This window comes from Arachis hypogaea, chromosome 9 (assembly GCF_003086295.3).
Source record: "Arachis hypogaea cultivar Tifrunner chromosome 9, arahy.Tifrunner.gnm2.J5K5, whole genome shotgun sequence".
Lineage (NCBI taxonomy): Eukaryota > Viridiplantae > Streptophyta > Magnoliopsida > Fabales > Fabaceae > Arachis > Arachis hypogaea.
Window position 1 is genome coordinate 119,550,807 of NC_092044.1, and position 13,498 is coordinate 119,564,304.

The 13,498-nt window shown below is 34.5% G+C and overlaps 1 protein-coding gene across 1 annotated transcript; it reads left to right on the plus strand.

Annotated features, from left to right (window-relative positions):
* The first annotated feature begins 3,985 nt into the window (after positions 1–3,985).
* On the plus strand, positions 3,986–9,248 carry LOC112712658 (chloroplastic group IIA intron splicing facilitator CRS1, chloroplastic). The gene is made up of 8 exons (XM_025765580.3): positions 3,986–5,003; positions 5,586–6,069; positions 6,470–6,600; positions 7,014–7,364; positions 7,443–7,599; positions 7,687–7,979; positions 8,119–8,178; positions 8,744–9,248. The coding sequence occupies exons 1-8, from the start codon at positions 4,077–4,079 to the stop codon at positions 8,786–8,788; spliced, it is 2,448 nt and encodes an 815-aa protein (XP_025621365.1). The 5' UTR covers positions 3,986–4,076; the 3' UTR covers positions 8,789–9,248.
* Positions 9,249–13,498: the final 4,250 nt, after the last annotated feature.

The following is a 13,498-nucleotide window of genomic DNA, read 5'->3' on the forward strand; positions in this document are numbered from 1 at the left end:
TCTTTTTTATTCTTAATATCTAGGTATGGTTCATCAGTGTATATATATATATATATATACCCAAAATAAAAAACATAAAACATTAAAATAAAATCCATGACCAAAATATATAAAATTTATGTCCCTAATTTAAGCGTGTATCTCATATTTAATACACCTTAATCTATTACTGTAAAATATTTCTTTTATATCTGTGAATAATATTTGGATATTAGTTATAAACATACAAAATATATTCATTTTTACAGTTATAAATAAAAAAATAATAATTCATTTTGTTTCATAATATCTATCATTTTTATAATTTTATCTCATTTATAATATTTAAATAATATTAAAATTTAAATTATAATTTTAAATTTAACGATTTTAACAAAAAAAGTATAATATTAATTCAATTTTGTCCTTTTAAATTTTTATACAAAAATAATTAAATATTTAAATCTATTATCAAGGTTTTTTTCCTTTATGGATTTGTTTTTCTTTCGTAAATGTTATATCGGTCGAAATATAATAAGATATGATGAATTGAATAAAAAAAATCGTAATTTAATAACATATTCTAAATGAATAATGTTAAACCAAAAAAATAAGAGTATAATTTTTTTTGTCTTGTTCATTTTTATTTTAGATAATTCACACTCTATCGATTGAAAAATAAAAAATGACAACTCGACGTCTATTTTTTATTTCTGTTAGACATATGAGCATTTATATCAAATTTTTCAACAAGTCTTGACAGGATTTAATAACATATCACATCGAGTTTTATGACGTAGCGTCGCTTTTTTTTTGTGAATTATAACAATTTGATTAGGACAGTAAAATCCTTCTTGAATCATTAAAACGATGTTGCATTTGAAAAAAGTTTTTATTTTTAAACCTAATAGAAGAAGCTAACTATAGAAGAAGAAGAAAACATGAATAATTTAGAGTAATCTTTAATATCTCAATGATGTTTTGGAGGTAGAAAGAATGCGAATTTTATGGGTTTAATCGCTATGCATGACAGTTGCAAGTAATAAGAGGAGAAAATTCGAACACCCTAAATATGAATGGGGGAGCTTATGCTATAATGCAAGAATCAGCAAAGAGCCAAGGGAGAATTCGTCATTACTACTTGAAGTTTGAAATTATATAATTTGCTAATTTATAATGTTTGGATTATACTGATAACGAATTTTAATTTTAGAGTTTTACGAAAATTGAATCAAATTTGTCGGTTAAACTGATTTAACTGTGAATCGAATAGGTTTTATCATACAAAATCGACAATGATCAAACCGCTTACAGAAAGTCAGAAACCCTATGTTACATGATCTCCCCCACCACTGATGTCGTCTGTGGCACTTAGGCACTAGTTCGTCCACGCTTCTTCAGTTCTTCTTAGGCATGGCAACGGGTACCCATAGGAGGCGGGGACATGCCCCCCACCTCTATATCCAGTTTCCATCCCCACTACAGATAACGGAAACCCCGTATCTATCGGGGATCAGGGACTCCATGGATATCCGCAGATCTTTAAAAAATAAAAAATTGAAAAAATTGAAAAAAATAAAAAAAGCATATTAATCATCATGTTCTTTGTCTCCAAAGCATTAACAATAACAAAGACATTAACATCACGTTCCTTGTCTCCAAAGATATTAACAACAACAAAGACATTAACAACAACAAATAATATCAAATATATCCATAAAACAACCAAAGTATCAAACGTATCCAAAAACTACAAAGCATAATTCATCACATTGTAAAATTCTCAAGCCTTTTTTCATGATGTAATGGTAGTGATGGTAGATTCCGATTTGTTTGAATCCTACATAAAAAAGAAGAATACAATTAAACGTTAAAATCGTAAAATAAATCAAGAATAAGTCAACCTAACTCAGAAATATAAATTAAAAATCAGAAATTCAGAATCAGAATCTCATTAATCTAACTTCAGATTAACTCAAAATTGACTCAGAAATATAAATTAGAATAAAAAATCAGAATCACATCAGCCTAACTCAGAAATATAAATTAAAAATCAGAAATTCAGAATCAGAATCTCATTAACCTAACTTTCATATTAACACAAAATTGAGTCAGAAATATAAATCAGAATCACACAAATCTAACTCAGAAATATAAATTAAAAATAAGAAATTCAGAATCAGAATCTCATTAACCTAACTCTAGATTAACTCAAAATTGACTCAGAAATATAAATCAGAATCAGAAATTAGAATCACATCAACCTAACTCATAAATATAAATTAAAAATTAGAAATTCAGAATTAGGATCTCATTAACCTAACTCTAGATTAACCCAAAATTAATTCAGAAATATAAATCAAGAATATTCATTCAGAATCACATTAACCTAACTCAGAAATATAAATTAAAAATCAGAATCAGAAATTCAGAAATTAAAATCTAATTATCCTAATTCAGAAATCTAAATTCAGAAATTCTTTAATCAGATTAACCTAATTCAGAAACATAAATTTAGAAACCACAGGGTTGACTTATCCGACGGAGAAAGGGGGCAGAGCAGCGAAGACCGGCGATTTGGCGGACGAACAGCGAAAAGGAGAAGACGACGACCGACAACGAATCTGCTGCGACGAGGAGAAGACGACGACCGGCGACAACGCGACGAGGAGAAAAAGTCGATGTTCCCGCAATGGTGTGCTCGAGACCTGCAGTGAGCAACCGAGCCACTCAGGGGTGGGAGGCGGCATTGAGGGACCCATGGGGTGGGAGTCAGCAGTTGGCGGTGTTCGGGAAAGAGACAGGAGGAGTGGAGAGGAGACGAGACTCTCACTCTTTGTCTCTGAAGTAGTGAAGGATATGTGACGGCTAGAATTTTTTTCAATGGCTCACATATTATATATATATATATATCAGGAGTATTTTCGTCTTTTCACAAAAACGGAGATCCACAGGGAGGGGACCTCTACCCCCGCCCCCATCTCGTTTATTATACGGGGCTCCGTCCCCGTCCTCGCGGGTAGAAATCACCCGCCATACCTGTCCCCGGCGGGTAAATCTCCACGGTACCCTTCCCGCCAGGGATTTTTGCCATGCCTTCTTCCTCATTCAACAATCGGAGCGTCAGTGGTCTTAGTCTTCCTCGAGCTCGTGGTTGAAGTCTCAAATAGTTCAAAGCCTCTCCGTCGTCCAACCTCTCTCCAACAGTTCAATCCGTCTGCTCTTCGTGCTCAGCCGCCGTCTGGTTTTCGTCTTCGTCGTGCTTCTGCCCTTCTGCTCAGACTGCTCAAAACAAAGGCAATGCCTTCATTTTTATTTTTAATTATTCGTTCTCTGTTCATCGTTCTTTTATTCTCTGTTCTTCAGTTCTATATGCGCTACCCAAATTGAAATTTGAATTATCGAATGATTAGCTATGCTTGATTGAATCATTGAATGATTAGTTAATTTTAGTCCTGTGTTTTTGTTTTCTGTAGTGTATTGTCCTCACTCCTTACTCCTCTAATTTTAGCTTACAGGATAATTTTTTGTTAAAATTATGCTGAATTCTTGCTAAAATTGTGAAGAGCTAAAAACTTTATTAATCTTCCATTCTTTATTAAAATTTTGTTAAAAGTTGTAAGAAAAAAAAGTAAATTATGCTAAAAATGTAATCTTTATTAAATCTATGATAAGTTTTTTCACTATTTTGCCAGGAAAGAAGTAAATTAATTATGATCAGTCTTTTAATTCAATGAAGGAATATAAATTGAATTAACTCAATTAAATATATGAAAATTTTGACTTTTAAATTTATACTTCAAAAATATTATAAAATTTTGGTTGATGTAGCGTTTTAAATTTAGATGATATTTGAACATTTATATCAGTCTATAATTATGTTTTAGTATATTTATTTATATTTTATTTATTATTTTATTATAAAAAGTTTTTCGGTTGAACCAACAGTTAACTTAGTTGGATCAGTAAACCAATAATTAAAACAGTTTGATTACTGGTTTGGTTTTCAGAACTTGGTTTTACTCAAGAAATAAAATTCTGGGGCTCACTTCTATTCCATGGCGCTGTTGTGACAGAAAGCTTGCTAACACTGAATCATGTTCTTCCTTTCACTTCATCCTCATCTATCTCTCAACTCATCAACGCATTCATACTCATACTCTTACACTTGCATTTCCTCTTCATTCAACAACAACAATCAGAATCAGCATCATCATCACCATCCCAATTCCATTCCAATACCCAAAGACCCCAACAATTCTCATTATGATGCTTCCTCCATCACCATCAAAGTCAAAGCTCCAACACCTCCATGGATGAAGGGTCCCCTTCTTCTCCAACCTCACGACGTCCTTGACCTCTCTAAGCCCAAAAACAAGAGGCTCAGCAAGCGCCACATGGATAAAGAAGAAGAAGAATATGAGCGTGTTGATAAGGCCCTCCATGGGAAAGAGGTCAGAGGGAAGAAGGTCATGAAGAGAATCGCCAGAAGGATTGAGAGACTTGGGAGAAATCGTAATCCAGCTGAGACCCAATTGAGTTCTTCTGCAAAAGAAGAAAGCTTTGGAGGGTATTTGGAGAAATTGGAGGAGAATGTTACGGTTAGGAGCAAGGAGAGAATGCCTTGGGAGAGGAATGTTTCTGTGATGGATTCTTCAGCAAAAGATAAAAACTTTGATGGGTATTATGGTAAATTGGAGGAGAATGGTGATGATGATGAGGAGCAGGTTAGGAGGAGTAAGAGGAGAATGCCATGGGAGAAGGATGAGAAGAGTGTTTTGTTTGCGAGGTTGAAGAAGGAAAAGCCCATGACTGCTGCTGATTTGACTCTTGATGAAGTGCTTCTTAAGAGGCTTAGGAGTGAGGCTGCAAAGATGAGAATTTGGGTGAAGGTTAAGAAACTTGGTGTTACACAAGACGTTGTGGATGAAATCAAAAGGACTTGGAGGAACAATGAGCTTGCCATGCTTAAATTTGACATCCCCTTATGCAAGAATATGGATAGAGCTCGAGAAATTGTTGAGGTTGGGCCCTTGTCCTTAAATGTGGTCTTTACTTGTATATGGAGTATAATTTTTAAATCTTATAGTAGAATATCCAATCTTCCATGTTAAATTGATTGCAATGATCATATTGCTGGATGTTAGAAACATTGTGTTAACATATTTTGCTTTGACTGACTGATAATGATGGAAAAGATGGGTAATCTTGGCTAAGCTCCCTGCTTCTGAAGTTTTTTTCTTTTCTTGGTTAGGCAATTGTTTAGTTTAGTAGAATTTCCAATTTTGAGAGTTGAAGAGTTGAACCAAGGATTTTCCTAGTATACTTATAGATAGATGTTCAAGAACGGAAATTGATTTGAGCAAGTTTGACTTACAAGTAATTACTGACTTCTGATATTTCAAGTGAATGTGCTATAACATTGCTATATGAAAGCAGGAAATATCTCTTATATGTGTAGTAATTGTATGAATCTTCTAGTATTGATGAGTCTTGTTTCACTTTTGGATAATTATTTCCATTATGTATTGTGTATGGTTCATGTTGTCATTGTTGTGCATCCATGTTATTTGATGGCTACATTAGTGTTTGCTCTGTGTGGATAGATGAAGACTGGTGGTTTGGTTGTTTGGAGTAGGAAGGATACTCATGTTGTATACCGAGGATGCAATTATCAGTTGACTTCTAGAAGTTCTCCAAAGGTTTATCCTCGCTATATTCATGGACAAACTAAAAGTCCTTATGAAACGAACATGGTGGAGTCAGTTAAATCCAACAATACTAGTGACATGCCAAGCCGGAATGGTAACAATAATGCTTCCACATCAACTTGCATTCAAGAAGTGCATTGCAGTGGATCATTGTATGAGAGGGAGACTGATAGATTATTGGATGACTTAGGACCTCGGTTCGTTGATTGGTGGTATCCCAAGCCACTTCCAATAGATGCTGATCTACTTCCAGAAGTGGTTCCTGGATTTAAGCCTCCATTTAGGCTGTGTCCACCTTATTCAAGTGCAAAAATTACTGATTATGAGTTAACATTCTTCAGGAAGCTTGCTAAACCTTTGCCAGTCCATTTTGTCCTTGGTATGCTCCTGGATGTTGGTGGTTTCTGGTCAATGATTTATTTTGCTGTGCATGAAAATTATTCAACAGTGTGAGGAGCTATGTTCTATCATATGACTTAGGTTCTTAATCAAGTCACCTCGTTGATGTCAATTTTGATAGACCACCTAAATACATTAGTTGTTGATGCTATTATATTAACTAATCATACATAGAAAAGCAGTCTCTGTAACAAGAATTAATTGCTTGAAGATTGATGAATCGAATCAATACATGTATATGAAAATCATAATAAGTTGGCTGTCAACCAATATTAGCTCTCAGAAAGAAAATAAAGCTATATTCAAAAATACTTTCATGGTTATCCCTTTATGCATAAAGTCAATTAAATCATTTTGTGTGTTTAATATGAACTATGAAGGAAGGAACAGAAGACTTCAAGGCTTAGCTGCTGCTATCCTAAAGTTGTGGGAGAAGAGTCTTATTGCAAAAATTGCTATCAAGTTTGGAGTTCCAAATACCGACAATGAATTGATGGCCAATGAACTAAAGGCAAGTTTGATAGAGAATCTATCTTTCAGTATATGCAAGTTTCAAGACATCATAGACTAAATAGGTATATGTTGAGCTTGTGTCATTGATATTATGCATATAAGGCTATCTGTGCTTCATTGATTTTGATCTTATTTATTGATTATACTGACTTGCTTTTGGGGAAAAACTGATCACTTTGGTTGTTCTCTCTTGTGAACTTGCTCGGTAAGGGCTGTAATAATTCAATTTAGCTAAAATCATCCCTTGCACCAATTTAAAAAAAAAAACAATAATTTCATGATTAGCTTCTATATATGCCTAGTATTTGATAGTGGTGGAAGGGGCACTGAACTATCCTTTTACATTTTGTATATTAATTGTTTTGTATGAGAAACAAATGTGTATGTATAACTTTGATATCTGCAATGCAGCTTCTAACCGGGGGTGTTACATTGCTGCGTAACAAGTATTACATAATTCTCTACAGGGGAAACGATTTCCTTCCTAGCAATGTTGCATCTTTGGTGGAAGAGAGAGAATTGGAACTTAAAAGTTGCCAACTTTCTGAAGAAGTTGCACGGATGAGAGCAAATGAAGCCGTTTCTTCTAGTGATTATGCACAACAAGAAACAAGTACAAGTGGAACTTTAACAGAATTTGAGGAAATCCAAACGAAGCTTGAGGATGTAAAAAATGGCAATGCAGATTTAAATATTCAACTGGAAGCAGAAATATACAGATTGGAGAGGCAATTGAAAGAGCAACAGCGCAAAGCTTTAATTGTGAGACTCATTTTGTTACGTTCTGTCCTTTTGCATTTATCTACTGGAACTTCTATAATAAACTTATTGATTCTGCAGATTAGCAAGAAAACAGAGAGATCGACAGAGGAACTAGCAAAGTTAGATGCTGCATGGACTCCTGCAGAGAAGGATGCAGACGTAGAAATCATGACTGATGAGGAGAGACAATGTTTCCGAAAGATAGGATTGAAGATGAGTGGTTTATTAGTGCTTGGTAATGAAATTCCATCTGCATCTGTCTCTTTTCGCCGAAAAGCTTGTATTTTTTTGCTAAGAAACAATTTATGCTAAACAAATGCAGGTAGGCGTGGAATCTTTGATGGTGTATTGGAAGGCCTACACCAGCACTGGAAACACAGAGAAGTTGTAAAGGTCATCACAAAGCAGAGACTAATCAGTCGGGTCATATACACTGCGAAAATGCTGGAGACTGAGAGTGGTGGAATCTTGGTTTCAGTTGACAAACTCAAAGAGGGGCATGCAATCATTATCTACCGTGGTAAAAACTATAAAAGGCCTTCAGAAAAGGTAGCAAAAAATCTCCTAACCAAAAGAAAAGCATTGCTAAGATCTCTTGAAATGCAGAGACTCGGAGTAAGATTTCTTTCTTTAGCATGTCATTAGTCTCCTAGTTTTCATTGGGAAATTCACATCCAAATCCTTTATATGTTTTCCTTTCCCATTGTTTGGATTCCCTCTTTCATTTAGAGTGGTCTGCTTTCTATTGTTTCAGTCACTGAAGTTTTTTGCTCATCAGAAACAGCAGACTATCTCCGATTTGAAGCTAAAATTGGTAAATCCGAGTAATTATTCTTGAATTTTGCATTCATGCATGGAAGCTATGAAGCACGGACACTTCGCTGAGTTATCGGATACGACACTCACCGACACTCGTCCGACACGCGTGTCTGCTGTGTCCAACCGTGTCTTAATAAAAAATAAAAAATTCTTCTCCGGACACGCCTGGACACACCTAAATACCATCCCGTGTCAACATGTCCAATCTTATTCTTAAAATAAATTTAGATATAATATATATTATTATTTATTAAAATAAAAAATATTTTAAATACTTGATATAATTAAAATAAGACTTTAAAAATAATTAAAAATTTTAATTTATATATTAATATCAATAAAATATCAAAATATCATTATGATTTATCTAAAAAATACTTTATATTTTATATGTATACGTGTCCCCGTGTCATGTAGGATTTTAAAATTCGCGTTTCGACGTATCCCGTGTCGTATCGTGTCCCGTGTCCTGTCAGTGCATCATAGTATGGAAGTATTAACAGTTAAAATTTCATGTTGGTGTCTTTTCCATTTAACTGACTGTACAATGACATTTGTAGGGTGAACTGCAGCAGAAAAAAGGAAGCCAAGCAGCGCAAAACTGACAATTAATGCGTGCATATCTATGCTGCCAGAGTTTACATTGATAACTGGTGTAGAATGTATTTCATTGTTTTAAACTTATTCTTTTATTTTCTGCATATGTCTAGGCTGTTAAGATATTGAGGACTGATTATAAACTCTCGGATTTGAATATCCTCTATGCTGATTGCTGAATGATCCTCAAATCATATAGCTCTCTTAGTTGAAGTTTCGCTGCATGAAAAATAGATCATGGAAAAAGGAAGCAAAGACTTTCTTTACAACAAAGGTTGCAAGGCTACTAACTTTTGCTGAAAAGTCCAAATGTTGTCTAGAAATTAGATTAGTTTTTTTCTAATATAAAATTGTAACTGTTTTAAATGTTTATTTTAAAAGTTGAATTTAATTTTTTTTAGATATTTGATTCATATTTTATTATGTACATAATTCATATATATCAATGGAAGATTAATTTTAGTATTCTATTTTATCTTAAAGATTAATTTATTAATATTTTTATTTTATTTTTTATTTTTTTATTTGAAAAGGATTAGGTCACGTTTTGAGAGTGTAACGACAACATTTCACTTTTTGGTACGCTTTAAAAACATGGTTGTATGTTCAATTTTTGGCACGCTTTAAAAGCGTGACTGTATGTTCACTTTTCAGCACGCTTTAAAAGCGTGGCTATAGGTTATACATATAACATACAACCATGATTTTAAGCATACCAATAGATGAAAGTGTGACAAAAAATGGTTCTAATAAATCGATAAAAGCATGGCAATAGAACAACTAGAACACTTGCAATATTTTCTTGTAGTGAACATAACAAATTTTGTTTTTAGAAGAAAAAATAAGATAACAAATAAAAATAAAGTTAATTGGGAGAGAAGGTAATTGTCTCTACGGCCAGGGGTGTTGGAGCTTGGTTTCTTATGACCAGGACTTTAAGATCCTTTTTCACTGCCGATTTTGACTTTTCTAACGCATCCTTTCCGGTGATGATGTTCACGACTATGGTGGAGTCGGAGTTAGGACTTTTTTATGATGTTTGTCGTAATGTCCTTGGGTTGCGGCCTTCGCGATCTGGTGATCTTTCCCTTTTCATTCTTCTAGGTTTCCGGATGATCTTGGCGAACTCGAGGAGTTTGCCATCTCGGATGGCTTGTTTAAGGGTGTCTTTCAGATCGAAACAGTCTTGGATTTTGTGCCCATATCCTCGGTGATAATCGCAATACAGGCTTTTGTTGCCGCATGTCTGCTCTTTCAGCTATCGTGCTTTTGGGAGGATGTCTCGTTCTGCTAGTTGGTGGTAAATTTCTGTGATGGAAGCGAGCAGGGGGTGTAGTTTGAGAACTTTCCCACCCTGAAAAATCGATTAGGGTTTGCCGGTTTGGAGTGTTTTTTCTGGATTTCTTTTGGTGGCGGGTTATTGCGAGGTGTCGTGTTGCCGTGCTGCCATTTATTAGCGGCCACGACTTGATTCACCTCTTCGTCGTTGATGTATTTTCTTGCGACACTCTGAATTTCGTGCATGGTCCAAACCGATTTGGTGGTGAGGTATTTTCTGAAGTCTTCGTTCATGAGGCCATTTGTCAGGTAGAGACTGTCAACCGAGTCCGTGAGCCCGTCGACTGTGAGGCACTTGTCGTTGAACCTATCGAGGTATTTCCTCGTGGATTCCTCTTGTCTCTGGGTGATTACGAGTAAGCTGATGGGGTGCTTGGCTTTGGTGATTCTGGTGGTGAACCGTTTGGGAGGGCTGTTGAATAGTTTGGGAGCAGGGCCAGCTAGTGTTACCGGGAAGGCTATACACCAGACTGTGTTAGCGGCTCCTTCTAGGTTCATCCTGACCTCGAAGGCCGTTAGGCGTTCTTGGGGATCTTTGGTCCCGTCGTATTTCATGTCTGTGGGCTTGTCAAATCCCTTTGGAAGCTTGGCTCTTAAAATTCTGTCGGTGAATGGGGCGGCTCCCATTATCTCATGTTCGCTTCTTGCTTGCTTGGCTTCCCGGTGGTGCCATCAGTCGTCTTCTGTACGTCAGTGTTTCGGGTCCCGAAAAATACTGCGGTTGTGTCTCTTGCTGTGTCGCCGTTCAGGTGACCTGTTGTGCCTAGTTTCACGGTGAGATCGGGTTCTGGAAGTCGCATGACTTCCATGTTCCGCGTGATACCGTTCTTTATTCGTAACCCGCCCCTCGAGGTCTTGTACCCGAAGGCACAGTTATTAAATTATTTGGACTTCCTTTTCTCCTAGGCCGTTGAGACCTGGGTTTCAAGGGATGGATGGTTGTCCTATTTTGGTTGTTGTTGGGGTGGAATTGGTTGGCGAATAGCGCTTATTATCTTCCCATGGGTGGGAGGGGCGGTCTCCCGGTGTTCGGGAGTTGGGCTTCGTGTGTGTGATTTGCGGTGGTGGCTTGGGGATTTCTCCTCGGGTTTATCCGCCATGCCACCATGGCGTTGCAGTTCCCCACAGACGGTGCCAATGTACTGGGTGTTTTTGGTACGGGTTGTGAGATGGATCAGGGACTTGCAGGTCGAGGCGGTCGCCGGATTATCTGACCGGAGCAATGTGGGTGGTATTTGTAAAGACACTCCGACGCCCAAATCAAAATGAATTTGAAAGATATAAGGTGTGAGGGATAAATGACATACGTGAGGGATCCTTTGCCTCCCCTTTATATAGTTTCGTGGTAGTTATATCATCTTATCTGGCTACGATAAAAAATGTATTTAAATTTGAATATTGGTTAGGGAATGTGGGCTGTTTTGGACCATCTAGAAGAATGGGGGCCAACCTCGAGTATCCGGGTTTTGAAACCGTCTAAATGCGAAACTCGAGGGTCGGGTCCATAACCGTTTCAAAATTATTTTTAACACGAGTTATTCTATGTAAATCATTTTTTTTCTTTTTTTATTTAAGATAATATAACATAAAAACAAAAAAGCAATGGAGTTTAGTCCAACATCAATTGCAGCTTTGTAATACCATAGTCCATAGTGAAGACATTATCAAAAGAAAAAGAAAAGGAAAAGTAGCTTTTTTAGTTGTCAAAGGATTTGAAGGACCACTATATATCTAAGTGTGTATGTATCATGTGATGTCTCAGCCGATGTTCTTTTAATTTTCCTCTTGAAGAAAGTTAGTTTAGGTATTTAAAATTCAAAAGCACATTTTTATTTCCTCGTAGTTGAAAGTTACAAGAATTTCTAGAAAAACAAGAACAAACAAAAGTCCAAAAGACACTACTAACAAGATAAACTTGCCATTCGAGGCAATAAACACAAAACCATGTACTAAAATGCTACTCCTCCTTATATGAATACTTATTTTTTAAGGTTTTCACATGCATGCTTATTAAAATTACGCACAAAAAGTTGTATTTTTTTAATTGAAATGTCTTATCTAATAAGTTGTAAATATGTAATTTGATATGAATCATTAAAGTAATGATAAAATTAGAAGAAATAATTAATTAATATTATATTAATAAACTTATAAATAACACACATATATTATTGGACAAAAATATTAACTTTAAAAGTACAATTGGTTGTTGAAGGGTAATGTTTATAATATCAGTCATACTACACATTTAAATTTTGTTGACAATTAAACTCAATTAAGTTTGTCAAAATCCAACAAAAATCAATTCATTAGTGAGAACGTGAATACACATTTCAACTACGTGAATATTTTTGTGTTTCTCTTATCCTCATTCTTCTCCTTCTTCTCCTTCTCCTTCTCTTCTCGTGCATATTTCTTTCTTTTTTTTGCGTTCATTTTTTTTCTTCTCGTGTTTTCTTTTTATCGCTGTTCTTTTATTGTCGTTGTTGCTACATTTTTTTCTTTTTCTCCTCCTCTTTCTAGTAATTTTGTAATATTATACATTTTTTTATTTAATATTTTTTTATTTTAATTTTATCAAAAGAATAAAATCAAAAAAATAATGAGAGGATAAAACATGAAAAAGAATATATATATATATATATATATATATATATATATATATATATATATATATATATATATATATACAAGTTGCTCTGATCGCTATTATTTGGTTTAAAATTGTACCATAGCTAAATTGGTTGGATGAAACAAAATAAACAGCATTATTGTACATTCAGATGAAGAATGAAACTAATAATTATATGGAACATGTATTGTCTGATAAAGATCGAAGTACTAATTGAAACTTACATGTATATACAGATAATATTCTCTAGCCAGGTTCCTTCAATTTATCAAAACAAGACCGGTCTTGTGTTTGCTAAGTCGTTATTGATACGACAATAAACTTTGCTTAAATCAAGGAAACAATGAAGCTTAAAATGCATCAAATTGGGTACATAGGTAGACATATCTGTGGCATAATTATTGATTTAGAGAAATAATATACATTCAAATCTTTTTATGAATTAAACCAAGTCCAATTAAGTTAAATAATGAGACTTCGAATAATGTTAGTGTAACTAATTTTTCTTATGTTAGACTAATATAATTAGATTTAATTAATAAAAAGACTTGAATATATATAATATTATTCATTGATTTATTGCAAAGTTTTAAAAATACAATTAAATACTTGATACGTGTTCCAAAAATTTTATAATCACGCATTTATATTTTAATGGTTATAAATTAAACATAAGATAAAAAAAATTTAGCTATAAAAAATTTTAATTGTGTATTAAATATATTTTAAAAACACCCATCAAAGTTTC

What these genes read in the sequence shown, in the direction of transcription:
- LOC112712658 (XM_025765580.3), top strand. Translation starts at nt 4,077, where the DNA reads ATGTTCTTCCTTTCACTTCATCCTCATCTATCTCTCAACTCATCAACG. An exon ending in GAGCTCGAGAAATTGTTGAG is followed by an intron (nt 5,004 to 5,585) that starts GTTGGGCCCTTG and finishes CTGTGTGGATAG; the next exon opens with ATGAAGACTGGTGGTTTGGT. An exon ending in TTGAAATGCAGAGACTCGGA is followed by an intron (nt 7,980 to 8,118) that starts GTAAGATTTCTT and finishes CTATTGTTTCAG; the next exon opens with TCACTGAAGTTTTTTGCTCA.